We start from the raw sequence: 22,780 nt of genomic DNA, 5'->3' as shown, positions 1-22,780 counted from the left end.
CCGTGAGACCTGAGAAAGGCTAATACAATGTCTGTATGAGCCCTTGATCTGGAAAGGGACGACGCTTGGATTAGGATGTCGTCTAGGTAAGGTGCCACTGCAATGCCCCTCGGTCTTAGAACCGCTAGAAGGGACCCTAGCACCTTTGTGAAAATTCTGGGAGCAGTGGCTAAACCGAACGGAAGAGCCACGAACTGGAAATGTTTGTCCAGAAAGGCGAACCTTAGGAACTGATGTTGATCTTTGTGGATAGGAATATGTAGGTACGCATCCTTTAAATCCACGGTAGTGATGTATAAACCCTCCTGGATTGTTGGTAAAATCGTTCGAATGGTTTCCATTTTGAACGATGGAACTCTGAGGAATTTGTTTAGAATTTTTAAATCCAGAATTGGTCTGAAAGTTCCCTCTTTTTTGGGAACTACAAACAGGTTTGAGTAAAACCCCTGACCTTGTTCCACTGTTGGAACTGGGTGTATCACTCCCATCTTTAATAGATCTCCTATGCAATGTAAGAATGCCCGTCTCTTTATCTGGTCTGAAGATAAGCGATGTGAAAGAATGTGGGAAAATAGTGCGCTGGTATATAGAGTATCAGACCGCTTACAGTGTTTTTTAGATCCTTCAATCTAAAAATAGTGTATAGTGAAAGAAAGGGGAGGTCTTGTAAGGGCGCTAATAGCTGAAGATACTTATGTGAAATTATTAATATTATCTGTGATAAATATTCGTAATAAAATGAAATCAAATAGGAACAGTATCTGAAAAACAAGTGATTTATTTGGTTACAATATGATTTGAAAAAATATAGAGACGTCTCTAGTACAATTCAATTAAAAACAATAAAGAAATTTAGCATAACAAATGATAAAAAGTGGTACTGATTAGTACTTCATGAGAAATTTGGATTACTGTTTAATAGTATAGTCACAAAGAAAATTCTGTTGGGGTGTGACTAAACAGTTAGCCAAGATTTCTCGTGAGTTATTAAGTTTGTATACAGTTATACATAAAAATATATTTAAAATACCAATATCGGCTTGATAAAACTTCTGCAAAGGCTATATATTGCACAAAAAATTATAATGGAGCTTAAAGAGGAGCTGTGCATAGGAGAAAAATTATATAGGGTTATGCTCTAGCTCGGAGTAGATCAATCCTTATATCTGTATTCTCAGCGAACTAATTGACATGTCCATATGTATGAACCAAGAGAAATGTCCAGTAATATTATACTGCTAGTAGTTTAGGATTACAGTTCGCAATCTTTCATTCAGATGGTACCTTATAGTAAGCTTGAATAGCAGCAGGGAATCCTGTGCGTCCTGCGGCTCAGTTCTTCTGACAGTGTCCTCGTGTTGTTGGCGTCTGACGTCACACCCGATGTGCGGGGGCTTGTCTTGCGTCTGCCAATCACTGCTTAGACAGTTGTGAGTATCCGAAATGCCTTTTTACGTCCGATATTGTGTATTCACAATTCTTCTTGTATCTGATACCTGTACTTATTTAGGCACCGATCAGCAAAGAAGTATCCGTTGAGAGTAAGTTCACCTGCACTTAGTGCTGTTAGCATGCAGGTTCCGATGAAATTTCTCCTTAGTGTCGTTTGTTGACAGTCAACCCGGGTTGGTTCAAACAGCTGATAGGATAGTGGAGTCAAGAAAACAGTCTTTAGCTTCTACGCGTTTCACTCCCTCCAGGAGCTTTATCAAGAAGTTTTATCAAGCCGATACTGAAGATAAGCGAGACATGTGGAACCTTCCCCTTGGAGGAAGTTCCTTGAATTCTAGAAGATAACCCTGAGAGACTATTTCTAGTGCCCAGGGATCCTGAACATCTCTTGCCCAAGCCTGAGCAAAGAGAGAAAGTCTGCCCCCTACTAGATCCGGTCCCGGATCGGGGGCTACCCCTTCATGCTGTCTTGGTAGCAGCAGCAGGCTTCTTGGCCTGTTTACCCTTGTTCCAGCCTTGCATTGGTTTCCATGCTGGCTTAGCCTGGGAAGCGTTACCCTCTTGTCTAGAGACTGCAGAGTTAGGAGACGGTCCGTTCCTGAAGTTGCGAAAGGAACGAAAATTAGATTTGTTCTTAGCCTTGAAAGGCCTATCCTGTGGGAGGGCATGGCCCTTTCCCCCAGTGATGTCTGAAATAATCTCCTTCAATTCTGGCCCAAAAAGGGTCTTACCTTTGAAAGGAATATTAAGCAATTTTGTCTTGGATGAAACATCCTCCGACCAAGATTTTAGCCAAAGCGCTCTGCGCGCCACAATTGCAAAACCTGAATTTTTCGCCGCTAATTTTGCCAATTGTAAAGCGGCATCTAAAATAAAGGAATTAGCCAACTTTAGTGCGTGAATTCTGTCCATGACTTCCTCATATGGAGTCTCCTTATTGAGCGAATTTTCTAGTTCTTCGAAACAAAAAGACGCCGCCGTTGTGACAGGAATAATGCATGAAATTGGTTGGAGGAGGAAACCTTGCTGAACAAATATCTTTTTAAGCAATCCTTCCAATTTTTTATCCATAGGATCTTTGAAAGCACAACTGTCCTCAATGGGAATAGTCGTGCGTTTGGCCAACGTAGAAACTGCCCCCTCAACCTTAGGAAATGTTTGCCATGCGTCCCTCCTGGGGTCGACAATGGGGAACATTTTCTTAAATATAGGAGGTGGGACAAAAGGTATACCTGGCTTCTCCCACTCCTTAGTCACTATGTCCGCCACCCTTTTGGGTATCGGAAAGGCATCAGCGTGCACTGGGACCTCAAGGAATTTGTCCATTTTGCACAATTTTTCTGGAATGACCAAAGAGTCACAATCGTCCAGAGTAGTTAGCACCTCCTTAAGCAGGGCGCGGAGATGTTCTAACTTAAATTTAAACGTCACAATATCAGGTTCTGCCTGTTGAGAAACTTTTCCTGAATCAGAAATTTCTCCCTCCGACAGACCCTCCCTTACTGCCAATTCTGACTGGTGTGAGGGTATAACAGATAAATTATCGTCAGCGCACCCTTGCTCATCCTCTGTATTTAAAACTGAGCAATCACGCTTTCTTTGAAATGCTGGCATTTTGGATAAAAGATTAGCTATAGAATTATCCATTACTGCAGTTAATTGTTGCATAGTAACAAGCATTGGCGCGCTAGATGTACTAGTTGTCGCCTGCGCGGGCATAACTGGAGTTGACACAGAAGGAGAGGATGATGAACTATCCCCACTACCTTCATTTGAAGAATCATCTTGGGCAACCTTATTAAATGTGACAGTACTGTCCTTACTTAGTTTGGACGCCATGGCACAATTTTGACATACATTTAAAGGGGGGACCACCTTGGCCTCCATACATACAGAACATGTTCTATCTGAAGGTACAGACATGTTAGACAGGCTTATACAGGCTATTAATGCAATAAAACCGTTTTTAACCAAAACCGTTACTGTCTCTTTAAATGTTAAACAGAGCACACTTTATTTCTGAATGTGTGAAAAACTATGAAGGAAATATCTGATCCTTACCAAATTTGCACCCTAGTGTCTTAATGCTTTGAAAGTATTGCACACCAAATTTCAAGTTGTTGAAGCTATTTGTTCAATTTACCAGTTTAAACCCACTACAGTCCCAGCCACAGACTTTGCTGCGGCTTTACCTTTCCTTGGGGGTTATTCGCCACAGAAATAAGCCTTCCAGAATCGTTTTTTATGGCCACAGGACCTTATCACATGAAGCTGCATGCACTGCTTCCAGAAGTAACTGCGCAATTAAGGCGCGAAAATGAAGCCTCCTCCCTCTGCATACCAGAGTGAAAGGCCCTTCCTGACTAGAATAGGTGTCTAAACGACTGCCAGGCGAATAAAAAACGCTCCCAAAGTGTTTTCAAGTTCCAAAACACTCCAAAAGTCATATAAATATTGTATAAATCAATCGATTTAGCCCACAATAGTGTCAACCAGTATACAGCCCATTAATAAGCCTTCATTCTGTTATGAGTCTAAGAAAAATGGCTTACCGATCCCAAAAAGGGAAAATGACAGTCTTCTAGCATTACTATGTCTTGTTAGATAAAAAGAGAGAAGCGCTCAACCTGGGAACGAACAATAGCATAATAGCTTGTTCTATGGCTAGTTTCCACCCTAGAAGCAGCCTCTTTTTTGCTCAATATGTGCCTTTCACAGAGAAGAACTTTCCTGTAGAATATCAGTCTGATCCTGACTTAACAGTGCAGTCCAGCCCCGAAATACCAGGCAATCCCTTTCTGAACAAGAGAAACAGCAAAACCCCAGACGTACGTTTCGGCCTATTGTGGGCCTCGTCAGTGAGGTGCAGCCATATCCCTCTAGGCACTCTGAGCAAATGGACTAGTCATACCTTGAGCAGAAAAGTCTGCAAACTGTTCCCCCCAACTGAAGTTCTCTGGGCTCAACAGTCCTGCGTGGGAACAGCAATGGATTTTAGTTACTGCTGCTAAAATCATACTCCTCTTTAAACAGAACTCTTCATCACTTTCTGTTGTAGAGTAAATAGTACAAACCGGCACTATTTTAAAATAACAAACTCTTGATAGAAGAATAAAAAACTACAACTAACACCACATACTCTTTACCATCCCCGTGGAGATGCTACTTGTTCAGAGCGGCAAAGAGAATGACTGGGGGGCGGAGCCAGAGGGGGGCTATATGGGCAGCTTTTGCTGTGCTCTCTTTGCCATTTCCTGTTGGGGAAGAGAATATTCCCACAAGTAAGGATGAAGCCGTGGACTGGACACACCAATGTAGGAGAAAACTAAACAGGTATGCTCATAACCTGATTTCAAAGACTCTGCAGTCCACCTCATCTCTCTAATAACCTGTACTGTTCGTTCACGTGTGCCATATAGATAAAATTGTGCTCACACCAGTGGAGTTATTTAAAAATCAGCACTAATTGCCTAAAATTCATGGGCGAGATTACATATACGGTGCAGGATTCAGCGCAAGCGCTGCAACACACGCCGCCCGTAATTTCACCTTGCACATCGGGGTATTACATATAGGGTGTCGGCAGTTGATAAAGTGCTGTAAATCGGATAAACTAGTGATGTCCAGAAATGAGCGTAAATACACATTTCTGGAGCCGCTAGTGACTTACGGCACTTTAGAAACTGCCGGCGCCTAAGAATAATAAAAAAAATATAAAGTCTCCCATAAACTAACCGGCCTCCCAAAAATAAACCCGACACGTATAAAACCCCTATATCCGACTTCAAACCCACATTGGAACTAATAAAAGTATTAACCCCTAAACCGATAACCCCCCACAACACAATATGCCTAATTAAACTATTAACCCCTATATCCGTCAAACCTACACCGCAAGTAATAATTCAATTATTAACCCCTATATTCGCCATCAAACCCACACCGCAAGTGATAGTTAAATTATTAACCCTATATCCGCCAAACCCACACCACAAGTAATAACTAAAGTATTAACCCCTAAATCCGCCAACCCCAACATCGCAAACTACCTAATAAAACTATTAACCCTAATCCGCCATTAACTCACAACACAATATTAACCCCTAACCCGTCATACCCACACAACGCAATGCTAATAAATCTATTAACCCCTAAACTGCCAAAGCCCACAACGCAAATAAATATTTAAATTACTAAAATCCCTAATCTAACACCCCCCTAAATTAACCCAAATTACCCACATTAAAAAATACTAAAAATACTAACTATTAAAATAAAAAACCTAACATTACTTTAAAAATAAAAAAATAAGTTAAGATTAATCTAAAATTACAGAAAATAAAAAAAATTGGCTGCCTTGGTGTGGCGAGGTAAAAATGGAGTAAAATGTCTCAATTTTCGCCATGTAAGTCCTTGCGCTGAATATTGTATACCGATTTGCAACGCGGTCTCATTAGAGCTTATGGGTGTAAAAATTGCAGCCGACGGGTGAAATATACGTGCCGCATTTATATGCGGCACTGTATATTGGATACTAAAAACGCATAAAAACCGGCAGCGGCTTTTGCGGGCAACGCCGCATATGTAATGGAGCCCCAAGTCTGTCCCAAGATCTGAGATAAGGAGCTGCAGAAGCTTAGATACAAGGTAATCATAGAGGTAAACATATATTAATTTAACAGTGTTGGTTATACAAATCTGGGGAATGGTAAATAAAGGGACTATCTATCTTTTTAAACAATAGCATTTTTGGTGTTTACTGTCCCTTTATTACATGTGATGAGGTTGGTTCCCACCACCAAAAAACACAACATACATCTCTTGTCAAAACTGTGATTCAAACAATTTGGAATTTAAGGAGTTTGCACAATAACTTATTTTATTTTGAAGATTATTTTTAAATCTTCCTACAAAAAAATAAAAAAATAGAAACCAAATCGTTGGGACAAATACTGCAGAATGTATCCTTAAACTGATGTGTATGGACACTGCTGAGAAGCCATATTTCTGTTTCAATAAGAAGCTACTAGGATTAGTTCAATTTTCATCAAAATTGTGAGTCCCTTAAATGTAGAGCTTTAATTACTAAAGATTGTTATCTTCAAAACATGATCAATTAATTGTAAGGAGGCAGCTTTCCTTCAAAGGAGCATTCTAATGGAAAAGTAAAATGTATATTACCATAAGCAAAGCCAATTAGTTTAAAACACAGCTGGCCTTATTTTGGAATGTTTAGGGTTGAGGGTTTACTGTACAAACTATCAAATATCTACCCAGAAAAACATATACTATATTATTATATTTTCAAATTTAAAACTGAAGGCACAACTGCCTCCCCTGCTTGCCACTGTCCACTTAACTTCGCTTAAGTACTCAAGAGTATATGTTTCACGCTAAAAAAGTAATATCTATGAAACCCTTGCTTATCTTTATTGTAAATTGTTTAAAATGACATGCCTGAAGTGCAGCCTTTTGTTGCGCTGCTATGTGCTGCTGTTCTGCGTGGTCCCGGAAGTCTTTGTTCACATTTGGCCTCGAAAGTGCTATGCTGTTGAGACATTAAAACAAAATGTTTTACCTTGCTTACATTAAATACTTCACAGTGAGTGACTGCAAATATTGATTAGTATTCACTAAACAGTATTTAGTTTTTACTAATTTATGGTAATAAAAAACAAAATTTATGCTTACCTGATAAATTCCTTTCTCCTGTAGTGTGGTCAGTCCACGGGTCATCATTACTTCTGGGATATTAACTCCTCCCCAACAGGAAGTGCAAGAGGATTCACCCAGCAGAGCTGCTACATAGCTCCTCCCCTCTACGTCACCTCCAGTCATTCGACCAAGGACCAACGAGAAAGGAGAAGCCAAAGGGTGTAGTGGTGACTGGAGTATAATTCAAAATTTTTTTACCTGCCATAAAAAACAGGGCGGGCCGTGGACTGACCACACTACAGGAGAAAGGAATTTATCAGGTAAGCATAAATTTTGTTTTCTCCTGTTAAGTGTGGTCAGTCCACGGGTCATCATTACTTCTGGGATACCAATACCAAAGCTAAAGTACACGGATGACGGGAGGGACAGGCAGGCTCTTTATACGGAAGGAACCACTGCCTGAAGAACCTTTAAGAAGCAAAAGTGTCAAATTTGTAAAATTTGGAAAAAGTATGAAGAGAAGACCAAGTTGCAGCCTTGCAAATCTGTTCAACAGAAGCCTCATTCTTAAAGGCCCAAGTGGAAGCCACAGCTCTAGTAGAATGTGCTGTAATTCTTTCAGGAGGCTGCTGTCCAGCAGTCTCATAGGCTAACCGTATTATGCTACGAAGCCAAAAAGAGAGAGAGGTAGCCGAAGCTTTTTGACCTCTCCTCTGACCAGAATAAACGACAAACAGGGAAGACGTTTGTCGAAAATCCTTAGTTGCCTGTAGATAAAATTTCAGGGCACGGACTACATCTAGATTGTGTAGCAGACGTTCCTTCTTCGAAGAAGGATTAGGACACAAAGATGGAACAACAATCTCTTGATTGATATTCCTGTTAGTGACCACCTTAGGTAGGAACCCAGGTTTAGTACGCAGAACTACCTTGTCTGAATGAAAAATCAGATAAGGAGAATCACAATGTAAGGCAGATAACTCAGAGACTCTTCGAGCCGAGGAAATCGCCATTAAAAACAGAACTTTCCAAGATAACAGCTTGATATCAATGGAATGGAGGGGTTCAAACGGAACACCCTGTAAAACATTAAGAACTAAGTTCAAACTCCATGGTGGAGCAACAGTTTTAAACACAGGCTTGATCCTAGCTAAAGCCTGACAAAAAGCTTGAACGTCCGGAACTTCTGACAGACGTTTGTGTAAAAGAATGGACAGAGCTGAAATCTGTCCCTTTAAGGAACTAGCGGATAAACCCTTTTCTAAACCTTCTTGTAGAAAAGACAATATCCTCGGAATCCTAACCTTACTCCATGAGTAACTCTTGGATTCGCACCAATATAAGTATTTGCGCCATATCTTATGGTAAATCTTTCTGGTAACAGGCTTCCTAGCCTGTATTAAGGTATCAATAACTGACTCAGAAAAACCACGTTTTGATAAAATCAAGCGTTCAATTTCCAAGCAGTCAGCTTCAGAGAAATTAGATTTTGATGTTTGAAGGGACCCTGGATCAGAAGGTCCTGTTTCAGAGGTAGAGACCAAGGTGGACAGGATGACATGTCCACTATATCTGCATACCAAGTCCTGCGTGGCCATGCAGGCGCTATTAGAATCACTGATGCTCTCTCCTGTTTGATTCTGGCAATCAATCGAGGAAGCATCGGGAAGGGTGGAAACACATAAGCCATCCCGAAGGTCCAAGGTGCTGTCAAAGCATCTATCAGAACCGCTCCCGGATCCCTGGATCTGGACCCGTAACGAGGAAGCTTGGCATTCTGTCGAGACGCCATGAGATCTATCTTTGGTTTGCCCCAACGTCGAAGTATTTGGGCAAAGACCTCCGGATGAAGTTCCCACTCCCCCGGATGAAAAGTCTGACGACTTAGGAAATCCGCCTCCCTGTTCTCCACTCCCGGGAAGTGGATTGCTGACAGGTGGCAAGAGTGAGACTCTGCCCAGCGAATTATCTTTGATACTTCCATCATTGCTAGGGAGCTTCTTGTCCCTCCCTGATGGTTGATGTAAGCTACAGTCGTGATGTTGTCCGACTGAAACCTGATGAACCCCCGAGTTGTTAACTGGGGCCAAGCCAGAAGGGCATTGAGAACTGCTCTCAATTCCAGAATGTTTATTGGTAGGAGACTCTCCTCCTGATTCCATTGTCCCTGAGCCTTCAGAGAATTCCAGACAGCGCCCCAACCTAGCAGGCTGGCGTCTGTTGTTACAATTGTCCAGTCCGGCCTGCTGAATGGCATCCCCCTGGACAGATGTGGCCGAGAAAGCCACCATAGAAGAGAATTTCTGGTCTCTTGATCCAGATTCAGAGTAGGGGACAAGTCTGAGTAATCCCCATCCCACTGACTTAGCATGCACAATTGCAGCGGTCTGAGATGTAGGCGTGCAAAGGGTACTATGTCCATTGCCGCTACCATTAAGCCGATCACCTCCATGCATTGAGCTACTGACGGGTGTTGAATGGAATGAAGGACACGGCATGCATTTTGAAGCTTTGTTAACCTGTCTTCTGTCAGGTAAATCTTAATTTCTACAGAATCTATAAGAGTCCCCAAGAAGGGAACTCTTGTGAGTGGAAAGAGAGAACTCTTCTTTTCGTTCACCTTCCATCCATGCGACCTTAGAAATGCCAGTACTAACTCTGTATGAGACTTGGCAGTTTGAAAGCTTGAAGCTTGTATCAGAATGTCGTCTAGGTACGGAGCTACCGAAATTCCTTGCGGTCTTAGTACCGCCAGAAGAGCACCCAGAACCTTTGTGAAGATTCTTGGAGCCGTAGCCAATCCGAATGGAAGAGCTACAAACTGGTAATGCCTGTCTAGAAAGGCAAACCTTAGATACCGGTAATGATCTTTGTGAATCGGTATGTGAAGGTAAGCATCCTTTAAATCCACTGTGGTCATGTACTGACCCTTTTGGATCATGGGTAAAATTGTCCGAATAGTTTCCATTTTGAACGATGGAACTCTTAGGAATTTGTTTAGGATCTTTAAATCCAAGATTGGCCTGAAAGTTCCCTCTTTTTTGGGAACCACAAACAGATTTGAGTAAAACCCTTGTCCTTGTTCCGACCGCGGAACCGGATGGATCACTCCCATTAATAAAAGATCTTGTACGCAGCGTAGAAACGCCTCTTTCTTTATTTGGTTTGTTGACAACCTTGACAGATGAAATCTCCCTCTTGGGGGAGAGGATTTGAAGTCCAGAAGGTATCCCTGAGATATGATCTCTAACGCCCAGGGATCCTGGACATCTCTTGCCCAAGTCTGGGCGAAGAGAGAAAGTCTGCCCCCCACTAGATCCGTTCCCGGATCGGGGGCCCTCAATTCATGCTGTCTTAGGGGCAGCAGCAGGTTTCCTGGCCTGCTTGCCCTTGTTCCAGGACTGGTTAGGTCTCCAGCCTTGTCTGTAGCGAGCAACAGCTCCTTCCTGTTTTGGTGCAGAGGAAGTTGATGCTGCTCCTGCTTTGAAATTACGAAAGGAACGAAAATTAGACTGTCTAGCCTTAGGTTTGGCTCTGTCTTGAGGCAGGGCATGGCCTTTACCTCCTGTAATGTCAGCGATAATTTCTTTCAACCCGGGCCCGAATAAGGTCTGCCCTTTGAAAGGTATATTAAGCAATTTAGATTTAGAAGTAACGTCAGCTGACCAGGATTTTAGCCACAGTGCTCTGCGTGCCTGAATGGCGAATCCGGAATTCTTAGCCGTAAGTTTAGTTAAATGTACTACGGCATCCGAAATAAATGAGTTAGCTAACTTAAGGGCTTTAAGCTTGTGTGTAATCTCATCTAATGGAGCTGATTCAAGTGTCTCCTCCAGAGACTCAAACCAAAATGCTGCTGCAGCCGTGACAGGCGCAATGCATGCAAGAGGTTGCAATATAAAACCTTATTGAACAAACATTTTCTTAAGGTAACCCTCTAACTTTTTATCCATTGGATCTGAAAAGGCACAGCTATCCTCCACCGGGATAGTGGTACGCTTAGCTAAAGTAGAAACTGCTCCCTCCACCTTAGGGACCGTTTGCCATAAGTCCTGTGTGGTGGCGTCTATTGGAAACATCTTTCTAAATATCGGAGGGGGTGAGAACGGCACACCGGGTCTATCCCACTCCTTAGTAACAATATCAGTAAGTCTCTTAGGTATAGGAAAAACGTCAGTACTCGACGGTACCGCAAAATATTTATCCAACCTACACATTTTCTCTGGTATTGCAACTGTGTTACAATCATTCAGAGCCACTAACACCTCCCCTAGTAATACATGGAGGTTTTCCAGCTTAAATTTAAAATTTGAAATGTCTGAATCCAGTTTGTTTGGATCAGAACCGTCACCCGCAGAATGAAGCTCTCCGTCCTCATGTTCTGCAAATTGTGACGCAGTGTCTGACATGGCCCTAATATTATCAGCGCACTCTGTTCTCACCCCAGAGTGATCACGCTTACCTCTTAGTTCTGGTAATTTAGCCAGAACTTCAGTCATAACAGTAGCCATATCCTGTAATGTGATTTGTAATGGCCGCCCAGATGTACTCGGCGCTACAATATCACGCACCTCCCGAGCGGGAGATGCAGGTACTGACACGTGAGGCGAGTTAGTCGGCATAACTCTCCCCTCGTTGTTTGGTGAAATATGTTCAATTTGTACAGATTGACTTTTATTTAAAGTAGCATCCATGCAGTTAGTACATAAATTTCTATTGGGCTCCACTTTGGCTTTAGCACATATAGCACAGATATCTTCCTCTGAATCAGACATGTTTAACACACTAGCAAATAAACTAGCAACTTGGAAATACTTTTCAAGTAATTTACTATAATATGAAAACGTACTGTACCTATAAGAAGCACAGAAAAAGTTATGACAGTTGAAAATTAATAAACTGAAAAGTTATAGCATCAAATCTTTGTAAAAACACAATTTTAGCAAAGTATTGCTCCCATTAGCAAAGGATAACTAACCCTGATAACAGAAAAAAAATACAGAAATAAACGTTTTTTATCACAGTCAACTACAATCTCACAGCTCTGCTGTGAGTGATTACCTCCCTCAAAACAAGTTTTGAAGACCCCTGAGTTCTGTAGAGATGAACCGGATCATGCAGGGAAGACAATAAACTTCTGACTGAATTTTTTGATGCGTAGCAAAAGCGCCAAAAAAGGCCCCTCCCCCTCACACACAACAGTGAGAGAGATCAGTAAACTGTCATAAATTAAATAAAACGACTGCCAAGTGGAAAAAATTAGTGCCCAAAACATTTTTTCACCCAGTACCTCAGAAAATTAAACGATTTTACATGCCAGCAAAAAACGTTTAACATTAAATAAATTAAGTGTTATTAAAAAGCCTGTTGCTAGTCCCTGCAAATTAGGCTAAAGTCTTATGCATACAGTATAATTCCAGTGAAGTGCCATTCCCCAGAATACTGAAGTGTAAAATATACATACATGACAGCCTGCTACCAGTTGCTGCTACTGCATTTAAGGCTGAGTTTACATTATATCGGTATGGCAGAATTTTCTCATCAATTCCATTGTCAGAAAATAATAAGCTGCTACATACCTCTTTGCAGATTAATCTGCCCGCTGTCCCCTGATCTGAAGTTTACCTCTCCTCAGATGGCCGAGAAACAGCAATATGATCTTAACTACGCCGGCTAAAATCATAGAAAAAACTCAGGTAGATTCTTCTTCAAATTCTACCAGAGAAGGAATAACACACTCCGGTGCTATTATAAAATAACAAACTTTTGATTGAAGGTATGAAACAAAGTATAATCACCACAGTCCTCTCACACATCCTATCTATTTGTTGGGTGCAAGAGAATGACTGGGGGTGACGTAGAGGGGAGGAGCTATGTAGCAGCTCTGCTGGGTGAATCCTCTTGCACTTCCTGTTGGGGAGGAGTTAATATCCCAGAAGTAATGATGACCCGTGGACTGACCACACTTAACAGGAGAAACATAAATTATGCTTACCTGATAATTTAATTTCCATCTGTGGGAGGAGAGTCCACTGCTTCATTCATTACTTGTGGGAATTAAGAACCTAGCCACCAGGAGGAGGCAAAGACACCCCAGCCAAAGGCTTAAATACCTCCCCCACTCCCCTCATCCCCCAGTCATTCTGCCAAGGAAACATAGGAGAAATATCAGGGTATAACTGGTGCCAGAAGAGTAAATTAAATTTAGATCCACCCACCGGAGAAAGGGGCGGGATCAGTGGACTCTCCTTCCACAGATGGAAATTAAATTATCAGGTAAGCATAATTTATGTTTTCTATGTTAATGGGAGGAGAGTCCACTGCTTCATTCATTACTTGTGGGAACAAATACCCAAGCTCTAGAGGACACTGAATGGAAAAAACGGGAGGGTAAAAGGAGGCGGACCCTAAACTGAGGGCACCACAGCCTGCAGAACCTTTCTCCCAAAAGCTGCTTCCGCTTAAGCAAAAACATAAAATTTGTAAAATTTTGCAAAAGTATGTAAGGAAGACCAAGTGGCTGCCTTACAAATCTGCTCCATAGAAGCCTCATTCTTAAAGGCCCAAGAAAAGGCCACAGCCCTAGTTGAGTGAGCCGTAATCCTCTGAGGAGGCTTATGTCCCACTGTCTCATCGGCCAGACGGATAATGCTCCTCAACCAAAAAGACAGTGAAGTGGAAGAGGCCCTTTGCCCCCTGCGCTTCCCTGAATACACAACAAATAAAGACAAAGTCTGTCTGAACTCCTTCGTAGCCTGACAATAAAACTTCAAGGCCCGAATCACATCCAAATTAAGAAGCAACCTTTTTTTTTTACTAAGAAGGGTTAGGACACAAGGAAGGTACTACTATTTCGTGATTGATGTGTGAATCCCGTGTGAAGAACAGTCTTATCAACGAGCAAAAACAGGTAAGGAGGCTCACATTGCAAGGCCGCTAACTCAGACTCTGCGAGCCGATGCAATAGGACTTTCCAGGAATGAAGTTTAATGTCAAGAGCATGCATAGGCTCAAACGGAGCCCTCTGCAAAATCTTAAGAACCAAGTTTAAGCTCCAAGTAGGAGCAGAGTTTCAAAAGACAGGCCTGATCCTAGACAGAGTCTGAACAAAGGACTGAATATCAGGAAGCTCCGCTAGCTTCTTGTGTAACAGCACAGATAAAGCTGAAGTCTGACCCTTTAAGGAACTGGCAGCAAGACCCTTATCCAGTCCGTCCTGGAGAAAGGCCAAAATCCTGGATACCTTAACCTTGTGCCAGGGATATTCACGTTCCTCACACCAGGACAAATAGGTCCTCCACACCTTATGATAGATGTGCCGAGTGAACGGCTTCCTGGCCTGAATGAGAGTATCAATCACTCTCTCTCTGAAAATCCTCTCTTGGCTAAGACTAGGCGTTCAATCTCCACGCAGTCAGCCTCAGAGAATCAAGATTTTGGTAAAGAAATGGACCCTGAACCAGCAGATCTCTGCGACAGGGTAACCTCCATGGAGGAGATGATGAGATCCCCACCAGATCCGCAAACCACGCCCTCCGCGGTCACAACGGAGCAATCAGAATAGCCGAAGCTTGCTCCTGCTTGATTCGAGCCACTACACAAGGTAGAAGTGGCAACGGTGGAAAAAATGTAAAGTAGGTTGAACTACCAGGGCACCGCTAAGGCATCTATCAGCTCTGCCTGGGGATCCCTGGACCGCAACCTGTATCTGGGTAGCTTGAAGTTGAATCTGGATGCCATGAGATCTATCTCCAGCGTCCCCCATCTGTTGCATATCTTCTCGAACACATCAGGATGGAGAGACCATTTCCCTGGGTGAAACGATTCCAGAATCCGAGATACTTCACTCATGGCTAGGGAGCTTATAGTTCCCCCCTGATGGTTTATGTAAGCTACCGAGGTAATGTTGTCCGACTGGAACCTGATGAATCGGGACGACCCTAGGGGGGGGGCCAATCCCTCAGAACGCTGAATATCGCTCGGAGTTCCAGAATGTTTATCGGTAGACTCTACTCCTCTTGAGTCCACCTGTCCTGTGCCTTTCTGGCACCCCAAACCGCTCCCCAACCTGATAGACTTGCGTTCCGTGGTCACAATCTCCCAGGATGGTCTCAGAAAGGATGTCCCCTGGGACAGTTGTCCAGGACGGACCCACCAAGAGAGAGATTCCCTCGTTCGTATGTCCAGAGATATATGTTGGGATAGAACTGAGTGATCGCCGTTCCACTGTCTCAACATGCACAACTGAAGAGGCCTGAGATGGAACCTGGCGTATGGAATGACATCTATGCTGGATACCATGAGCCCAATCACCTCCATACACCTGGCCACAGATGTCCTTGAGGAGGTTTGAAGGGCAAGATAGCTGAACGCAATCTTGCAACGTCTCTGATCTGTCAAGAATATCTTCATGGCTAAGGAATCTATTATCGTACCCAGGAATTCCACCCTGTTGCTGGGAACTAGTGAACTCTTTCCCTCGTTTACCTTTCATCCGTGGGTACGAAGAAGAAGGAGAAGAGCCCTCGAGTGTTCCTCTGCAAGACTGCAGGACGGAGCCTGGACCAGGATATCGTCCAGATAAGGAGCCACTGAAATACCTCTGGCTCCCGCCACCACGAGCAGTGCTCCCAGGACCTTCGTAAAGACTCTTGGGGCAGTCGCCAGACCGAACGGTAGGGCCACAAACTGGAAGTGTTGGTCCAGAACTGCGAATCTTAGGAACCTGAAGTGCTCCCTGTGGATAGGTACATGAAGGTAAGCATCCTTCAAATCTATTGTCGTCATGAATTGTCCCTCTTGAACTAGGGGCAGAATCAACCTGATCGTCTCCATTTTGAACGATGGGACTGACAGAAACTTGTTTAGAATTGGGCGAAACGTGCCCTCCTTCTTTGGGACCAGGAAAAGGTTTGAATAATACCCCAGACCTCTTTCTGCCAGAGGTACTGGGACGATAACTCAGAGAGAGGAGAGATCCCTCACACATCCTAGGAAGGCGTCTCTCTTCTCTGGACTTGATGATAGGTTTGACAGGATGAATCTGCCTCTGGGCGGATGAGTCTTGAATCCTATCATGTAACCCTGTGCTATAACCTCCAGAACCCAAGGGTCCTGAACGTCTCTTATCCAGGCCTCAGCAAAAAGAGATAGTCTGCCCCCTATGCGATCCAAAGACGGATCGGGGGCCGCCCCTTCATGCCGATTTTGTCTCTGCGGGCTTCTTGTTCTGTTAGTTTTGTTCCAAGAGTTAGCTGGTATCCAAGATCCCTTGGACTACTCTGTTTTCGCGGCCGGCTGCTGGCGTTGAGACTTGTCCGCATGAAAGGGACGAAAAGTAGACTCCTTAGGCTTATACTTCTTATCCTGCGGTAGGAAAGCACCCTTGCCACCCATAACCGTGGATATGATAGAGTCCAGGCCTGGACCAAAGAGAATCTTTCCCTTAAACGGGAGGGAAAGTAATCTAGACTTGGAAGTCATGTCGGCTGACCACGACTTTAACCATAGAGCCATACGGGCTAGAACGGAAAAACCTGATGTCTTGGCATTCAGGCGAATAATCTGCATAATTTGCATCACAGATGAACAAACGATCTACCCTTAAGGCCTTAATTCGTTCCTGTATCTCCTCGAGGGGAGTCTCCACCTCGGCCATAGCAGACAGAGTGTCACACCAATAGATAGAAGCTCCAGCCACCGCCGCGACTGCCGCTGCCGGTTGAAAAATGAACCCTGTAGGTTGAAACAACTTTCTCAACATGGACTCCAATTTTTAATCCATTGGTCCCTTGAACAAAGAACTATCTTCGAGCAGAATAGTCGTTCGCTTAGCAAGCGTGGAAATAGCGCCATCCACCTTAGGAATGGCCCCCCACAGCTCAAGCTGCGAGTCCGGAAGGGTGAATAGATTTTTGAAAGAAGTAGGAGAAAACACAATGTATGCTTACCTGATAAATTTATTTCTCTTGTGGTGTATCCAGTCCACGGATCATCCATTACTTGTGGGATATTCTCCTTCCCAACAGGAAGTTGCAAGAGGACACCCACAGCAGAGCTGCTATATAGCTCCTCCCCTAACTGCCATATCCAGTCATTCGACCGAAACAAGCAGAGAAAGGAGAAACCATAGGGTGCAGTGGTGACTGTAGTTTAATCTAAAATTTTGACCTGCCTTAAAATGACAGGGCGGGCCATGGACTGGATACACCACAAGAGAAATAAATTTATCAGGTAAGCATAAATTATGTTTTCTCTTGTAAGGTGTATCCAGTCCACGGATCATCCATTACTTGTGGGATACCAATACCAAAGCTAAAGTACACGGATGAAGGGAGGGACAAGGCAGGTACTTAAACGGAAGGTACCACTGCCTGTAAAACCTTTCTCCCAAAAATAGCCTCCGAAGAAGCAAAAGTATCAAATTTGTAGAATTTGGAAAAAGTATGAAGCGAAGACCAAGTCGCCGCCTTGCAAATCTGTTCAACAGAAGCCTCATTTTTAAAGCCCCAAGTGGAAGCCACAGCTCTAGTAGAATGAGCTGTAATCCTTTCAGGAGGCTGCTGTCCAGCAGTCTCATAGGCTAAGCGGATTATGCTTCTTAGCCAAAAAGAAAGAGAGGTTGCCGAAGCCTTTTGACCTCTCCTCTGTCCAGAGTAAACCACAAACAAAGCAGATGTTTGACGAAAATCTTTAGTAGCTTGTAAGTAAAACTTTAAAGCACGAACCACGTCCAGATTATGTAAAAGACGTTCCTTCTTTGAAGAAGAATTAGGACACAATGATGGAACAACAATCTCTTGATTGATATTCTTAGTAGATACCACCTTAGGCAAAAACCCAGGTTTTGTACGCAGAACTACCTTATCTGTATGGAAGATCAGATAAGGAGAATCACATTGTAAAGCAGATAACTCGGAGACTCTATGAGCCGAGGAAATAGCCATCAAAAAAAGAACTTTCCAAGATAAAAGTTTGATATCTATGGAATGAAGAGGTTCAAACGGAACCCCTTGAAGAACTTTAAGAACCAAATTTAAGCTCCATGGGGGAGCAACAGGTTTAAAACAGGCTTGATTCTAACCAACGCCTGAACATCTGGAACATCCGCCAGACGCTTGTGCAAAAGAATAGATAATCCTTTTTCCAAGCCCTCTTGGAGAAAAGATAATATCCTGGGAATCCTAACCTTACTCCATGAGTAACTTTTGGATTCACACCAATAAAGATATTTACGCCATATCTTATGGTAGATTTTCCTGGTGACAGGCTTTCGTGCCTGTATTAAGGTATCAATGACTGACTCGGAGAAGCCACGCTTTGATAAAATCCAGCGTTCAATCTCCAGGCAGTCAGTCTCAGAGAAATTAGATTTAGATGATTGAAAGGACCTTCTAGTAGAAGGTCTCGTCTCAAAGGCAGAGTTCAAGGTGGAAAGGATGACATGTCCACTAGGTCTGCATACCAGGTCCTGCGTGGCCACACAGGCGCTATCAAGATCACTGATGCTCTCTCCTGCTTGATTTTGGCAATCAGTCGAGGGAGCAGAGGAAACGGTGGAAACACGTAAGCCAGGTTGAAAGACCAAGGCGCTACTAGAGCATCTATCAGCATCGCTTCCGGGTCCCTGGACCTGGATCCGTAATAAGGAAGCTTGGCGTTCTGGCGAGACGCCATGAGATCCAGTTCTGGTTTGCCCCAACGATGAATCAATTGAGCAAACACCTCCGGATGGAGTTCCCACTCCCCTGGATGAAAAGTCTGACGACTTAGAAAATCCGCCTCCCAGTTCTCTACAACTGGGATATGGATCGCTGATAGGTGGCAAGAGTGTCTCTCTGCCCAGCGAATTATTTTGGAAGACTTCTAACATCGCTAAGGAACTCCTTGTTCCCCCTTGATGGTTGATGTAAGCCACAGTCGTGATGTTGTCCGACTGAAATCTGATGAACCTCAGGGTTGTTAACTGAGGCCAAGCTTGAAGAGCATTGAATATTGCCCTCAATTCCAGAATATTTATTGTGAGGAGTTTCTCCTCCTGAGTCCACGATCCCTGAGCCTTCAGGGAGTTCCAGACTGCACCCCAACCTAGAAGGCTGGCATCTGTCGTTACAATTGTCCAATCTGGCCTGCGAAAGGTCATACCTTTGGACAGATGGACCCGAGATAGCCACCAGAGAAGAGAATCTCTGGTCTCTTGATCCAGATTTAGTAGAGGGGACAAATCTGTGTATTCCCCATTCCACTGACTGAGCATCCATAGTTGCAGCGGTCTGAGATGTAGGCGCGCAAACGGTACTATGTCCTTTGCCGCTACCATTAAGCCGATTTCTTCCATGCACTGAGCCACCGAAGGGCGCGGAATAGAATGGAGAACACGGCAAGAATTTAGAAGTTTTGATAACCTGGACTCCGTCAGGTAAATTTTCATTTCTACAGAATCTATCAGAGTCCCTAGAACTATATCTGTATGGGACTTGGCAATTTGGAAGTTTGACGCCTGTATCAGGATGTCGTCTAGGTAAGGGGCCACTGCTATGCCCCGCGGCCTTAGGACCGCCAGAAGCGACCCCAGAACTTTTGTAAAAATTCTTGGGGCTGTAGCTAACCCGAAGGGAAGAGCCACAAACTGGTAATGCCTGTCCAGAAAGGCAAACCTTAGGAACCGATGATGATCTTTGTGTATCGGAATGTGAAGGTAAGCATCCTTTAAATCCACGGTAGTCATATATTGATCCTCCTGGATCATAGGTAGGATGGTCCGAATAGTTTCCATTTTGAATGATGGAACTCTGAGGAATTTGTTTAAGATCTTTAGATCCAAGATTGGTCTGAAGGTTCCCTCTTTTTTGGGAACCACAAACAGATTTGAGTAAAATCCCGGTCCCTGTTCCTCCTTTGGAACTGGATGGATCACTCCCATAACTAGGAGGTCTTGCACACAGTGTAAGAATGCCTCTTTCTTTATCTGGTTCACAGATAATCGTGAAAGGTGAAATCTCCCTTGTGGAGGGGAAGCCTTGAAGTCCAGAAGATATCCCTGAGATATGATCTCCAACGCCCAGGGATCCTGAACATCTCTTGCCCACGCCTGGGTGAAGAAAGTCTGCCCCCTACTAGATCCGTTACCGGATAGGGGGCCGTTCCTTCATGCTGTCTTAGAGGCAGCAGCAGGCTTTTTGGCCTGCTTGCCTTTGTTCCAGGACTGGTTAGGTTTCTATGCCGTCTTGGACTGAGCAAAAGTTCCCTCTTGTTTTGTAGCAGAGGAAGTTGATGCTGCACTTGCCTTGAAGTTTCGAAAGGCACGAAAATTAGACTGTTTGGCCCTTGATTTGGACCTGTCCTGAGGAAGGGCATGACCTTTACCTCCAGTAATGTCAGCAATAATTTCCTTCAAACCAGGCCCGAATAGGGTCTGTCCCTTGAAGGGAATGTTAAGTAGTTTAGACTTTGAAGTCACGTCAGCTGACCAAGATTTAAGCCATAGCGCCCTACGCGCCTGGATGGCAAATCCAGAATTCTTAGCCGTTAGTTTAGTCAAATGAACAATGGCATCAGAAACAAAAGAATTAGCTAGCTTAAGTGCTCTAAGCTTGTTAAGTATGTCATCCAATGGAGTCGTTGCCTGTACAGCCTCTTCCAGAGACTTAAACCAGAACGCCGCAGCAGCAGTGACAGGAGCAATGCATGCAAGGGGCTGCAGGATAAAACCTTGTTGAATAAACAGTTTCTTAAGGTAACCCTCTCATTTTTTATCCATAGGATCTGAAAAAGCACAACTGTCCTCTACAGGGATAGTAGTACGCTTTGCTAAAGTAGAAACTGCTCCCTCCACCTTAAGGACCGTCTGCCATAAGTCCCGTGTTGTGGCGTCTATGGGAAACATTTTTCTAAAAAATAGGAGGGGGGGAAAACGGTACACCGGGTCTATCCCACTCTTTATTAATAATTTCTGTAAACCTTTTAGGTATTGGAAAAACCTCAGTACACACCGGCACTGCAAAGTATTTATCCAGTCTACACAATTTCTCTGGCACTGCAATTGTGTCACAGTCATTCAGAGCAGCTAAAACCTCCCTAAGCAATACACAGAGGTTCTCAAGCTTAAATTTAAAAGTAGAAATATCAGAATCAGGTTTCCCTGAGTCAGAGATATCACCCACAGACTGAAGCTATCCTTCCTCAGCTTCTGCATATTGTGAGGCAGTTTCAGACATGGACCTTAAAGCGTCTGTATGCTCTGTATTACGCCTAACACCAGAGCTATCTCGCTTTCCTCTAAATTCAGGCAGCCTGGCTAATACCGCTGACAGTGTATTATCCATGACTGCCGCCATGTCTTGTAAAGTAATCGCTATGGGCGTCCTTGATGTATTTGGCGCCATTTGAGCGTGAGTCCCTTGAGCGGGAGTCAAAGGATCTGACACGTGGGGAGAGTTAGTCGGCATAACTTCCCCCTCGTCAGAATCCTCTGGTGATAAATTTTTTAAAGACAAAAGCTGATCTTTATTGTTTAAAGTGAAATCAATACATTTAGTACACATTCTCATATGGGGTTCCACCATGGCTTTTAAACATAATGAACAAGGAGTTTCCTCTATGTCAGACATGTTTGTACAGACTAGCAATGAGACTAGCAAGCTTGGAAAACACTTTAAATCAAGTTAACAAGCAAATATAAAAAACGGTACTGTGCCTTTAAGAGAAACAAATTTTGTCAAAATTTGAAAAACAGTGAAAAAAGGCAGTAAATCAAACGAAATTTTTACAGTGTATGTAATAGGTTAGCAGAGCATTGCACCCACTTGCAAATGGATGATTAACCCCTTAATGCAAAAAAACGGGTCAAAAAAACGAAATAGTTTTTTAAACAGTCACAACTGCCACAGCTCAGCTGTGGCCCTACCTTCCTCAATAAACGACTTTTGAAGCCTTTAGAGCCCTTCAGAGATGTCCTATAGCATGCAGGGGACTGCTGAGGGAAGCTGAATGTCTCTGTCTGTAATTTTAACTGCGCAAAAAAGCTCTAAAATAGGCCCCTCCCACTCATACTACAACAGTGGAAAGCCTCAGGAAACTGTTTCTAGGCAAAAATCAAGCCAGCCATGTGGAAAAAACTAGGCCCCAATAAAGTTTTATCACCAAAGCATTTATAAAAACGATTAAACATGCCAGCAAACGTTTTATATTGCCATATTATCAGAGTATATATCTCTGGTAGTAAGCCTGATACAAGTCGCTATTAAATCACTGTTTTTAGGCTTAACTTACATTAATCCGGTACCAGCAGCATTTTCTAGTCCCTAGAAAAACTTAAAACTGCACATACCTCATAGCAGGATAACCTGCACGCCATTCTCCCTCTGAAGTTACCTCACTCCTCAGACATATGTGAGAACAGCAGTGGATCTTAGTTACAACCTGCTAAGATCATAGAAAACGCAGGCAGATTCTTCTTCTATTTACTGCCTGAGATAAAATAGTACAACTCCGGTACTATTTGAAAACAACAAACTTTTGATTGAAGAAAAAACTAACTATATTTTACCACTCTCCTCTTACTACCTCCAGCTTTGTTGAGAGTTGCAAGAGAATGACTGGGTATGGCAGTTAGGGGAGGAGCTATATAGCAGCTCTGCTGTGGGTGTCCTCTTGCAACTTCCTGTTGGGAAGG

At 43.4% G+C, this 22,780-nt stretch overlaps 1 protein-coding gene across 1 annotated transcript in view; it reads right to left on the bottom strand.

Moving 5' to 3' along the window:
- The window catches only part of INIP (INTS3 and NABP interacting protein), a 60,717-nt gene that overhangs the window by 4,560 nt on the left and 33,377 nt on the right, over positions 1-22,780 (bottom strand). The window contains exon 3 of the mRNA XM_053700010.1: positions 6,910-7,000. Within this exon, the coding sequence (XP_053555985.1) occupies positions 6,910-7,000 (91 nt within the window). The remainder of the gene's footprint in view (positions 1-6,909; positions 7,001-22,780) is intronic.

The sequence above is a fragment of the Bombina bombina genome, chromosome 2, assembly GCF_027579735.1.
Source record: "Bombina bombina isolate aBomBom1 chromosome 2, aBomBom1.pri, whole genome shotgun sequence".
NCBI lineage: Eukaryota > Metazoa > Chordata > Amphibia > Anura > Bombinatoridae > Bombina > Bombina bombina.
Note: the sequence above shows the minus strand (reverse complement) of the source record. Positions and strands in the feature narration are given on the sequence as shown.